Here is a 2,500-nt window from a genome sequence, read left to right as displayed (position 1 = left end):
CGGGCCGTGTCCGAGTGGAAGTCCGTTGCCATGAGGACGGATGCATTAGCATAGAGAAATGTGTCACCACGGCAGCCGAAGACTCATAAATTTCAGCATCTTCACCTCACCTTGCCCGTGCGTTTAATTTACTCACTCACGCCTGCACAGCAATTAAGCTGATCAATATGGGGCCCAGGCACAGGTGGAGGTGCCACTGCAACCACACAACTCATCTACACATCCAGACTTACACATGAACACAGCACCACCTCTCAAACACACCCGCGCCTGTGATCTGGACACAGTCAGATTTATACACATTAACACAGCACCACCTCTTTATTTGCGCCCTCTATTTGATAAAGTGTACATGCAGATTATGCATTTGTCCAGATTGTAGACACAATGTGCATGTGTGTGTGTGTGTGTGTTCGTGTGTATGTATGTGTGTGTGTGTGTGTGTGTGTGTGTGTGTGCCTTTGTGTGTGTGTGTGTGTGTTTTTGTGTGTGTTTGTATGAATGGACTTGCATGTGTGTGTGAGCCTCTGTGTGTGCACTTTGTTTAAACAGAAGCCCTTTTTTCCAGGCTTTTGCTCTACCTGGTAATGCTACCCCCTTAATCCCACGAGGATAATTCGCTGCATGGTTGTAGTGCGCTCAGATCAGCATTACTGTACATCTAAACACTCTGTTGGCTGTAATCCCGTCATGTGCTACCACTCCCATCATCATGTATATTTATTCATTTCCTTTTATGGTTTGATTTATTTGAAGTTGATTTATGTATTTATTATTTATTCATTTAATCTATTCATCCATGGTCCTTGCTTTGTTTTTCTTTTTTTCTTTCTTTTTTAATCAGGCAATTACTACGGCACCCCTCGTCCAGTTCACATAGGGCCTGAGAGCCCCCCCATCACCTACCAGGAGCACCGCAACCTGCTGAGAAAGTTCCGGACTCGCAGCAAGAGCTTGAGCCACCTGGAGAAGGCGACCGAGGAGGGAGAGAACAGCGAGGAGGACTCGGGACTGTCCGGTGAGCAGAGATGCTCAGTGTGTGTGTGTGGGTGTGTGTGTGTGTGTGTGTGTGAGAGAGAGAGAGAGAGCGAGGGAGAGGGAGACAGAGAGGCAGAGATAGAGAGAAGATTTACACTTGAGAACCTTGATGAAGACAGCTGTTAGGATAAAGCAGGTATTTTAGTGATTTCTCTGCTGCTGCTGCTGCTGCTGCTGTGTGTGTGTATGTGTGTGTGTGTGTGTGTGTGTGTGTGTGTGTGTGTGTGTGTATGTGTGTGTGTGTTTGTGCATGCATTATTTATATCCAAGATATTCTGTAGCTTTAGTGTTAGTTCAATTCTACAGCCATAGAATAAATAAGGTGGCAAAAAAAGATCTCAAAAACTCACATTTTTGTCATTGATAAATAATGCCTTGAGCTTGAGAAATAATCTTCACTCAACAAAGAAGGACGTTTTTAGAAACAACCTCTCATCCGAAATAGATCAGGAAGTGACTCTGCTCGGATGATCTGTTTGTTTAGCAGATAGAGGCGAGGCAAGTCTTGATGCAGACTCGTGTCGGCTGGGCCTGGGTCTGTGCAAATATGTATCCGACTGCAACCCCCCTCCACTTCCCTCTCCCCAGGGGTCTCTGTGCCAAAGCCTTGCTAACCGTTCTCTGATTAATGAGGGAGATTGGGATGGTAATTGCCTGTAGTTATCTCACCTCCCTCTGTGGCTGCTGTGCCCTGCTGCAGAGAGCTGTCCGTGGTGCTGAAGTGATCTCTTCTCTGCTGTCCGTGGTGCTGAAACCGGGCTGGGCTCTACAGTATAGTTACAGCAGCTGTGCAGGCAGAGAGAGAGAGAGAGAGAGAGAGAGAGAGAGCTGCATTGGCTCCGACTGCAATGCGCTTGCGGTCTACATGAGTGACAGTAGCTCAGGGGAGGCTATCGGGCAGGGGAGGAACGAAGGGATGTGTCCTGTCCAGCGTGTCCGACCACAGTCTGGCGATCTCACATCCTGCTGTACCCTCCCCGTCCCCTGTTCCCTACACCTCTCCATCGCCCCGGCGTCCTGGGTCATTGATCAAACGACAGAGCCCTGGCCCCAACGATCAGCAGTCACACTTAGCATCCTGATTTGTCGGTATAGATTAGCTGCTCTTTTGCCACCGCCTCCTCCAGCCCTGAACGTAGAATAATGCTGAACTTGCGTCGTATTTGCATATTGACACCATACTGATTTCCGCTGGAGGTCTTTGAAGGTCACTGTACTTTTTCAATGTTGTGCTCCTGACTATTAAACCAGCCGTGAAAACTTCACTCAGGCCTATTAATAGAGTTCACAGAGGTTTTGTCTTTATTTTATTTCTTTTAAAAAAGGATAAGATCTCTCATGATGGTCAGTGTTTAATTTCTGAATTTTTGAGTGAGTGTTTCTGTCTGAGCTCTCATGAGGAACTGAACTAATTAAATCATAAATAATTAAACAACTAAAAATTAGCAGATTGAGGTTTTTG

General features: G+C 46.5%; 1 protein-coding gene across 2 annotated transcripts in view; it reads left to right on the top strand.

The window, feature by feature from the left end:
* LOC121712834 (membrane-associated guanylate kinase, WW and PDZ domain-containing protein 3-like) overlaps nucleotides 1-2,500 on the top strand; it is an 82,411-nt gene that overhangs the window by 45,027 nt on the left and 34,884 nt on the right. For both annotated transcript variants that reach the window (XM_042096886.1, XM_042096887.1), the window contains exon 5: nucleotides 845-1,018. In XM_042096886.1, the coding sequence (XP_041952820.1) occupies nucleotides 845-1,018 (174 nt within the window). The remainder of the gene's footprint in view (nucleotides 1-844; nucleotides 1,019-2,500) is intronic.

This window comes from Alosa sapidissima, chromosome 7 (genome assembly GCF_018492685.1).
Source record: "Alosa sapidissima isolate fAloSap1 chromosome 7, fAloSap1.pri, whole genome shotgun sequence".
Lineage (NCBI taxonomy): Eukaryota > Metazoa > Chordata > Actinopteri > Clupeiformes > Clupeidae > Alosa > Alosa sapidissima.
The sequence above is the reverse complement of the archived record's forward strand: the minus strand, read 5'-3'. Positions and strand labels throughout refer to the sequence as shown.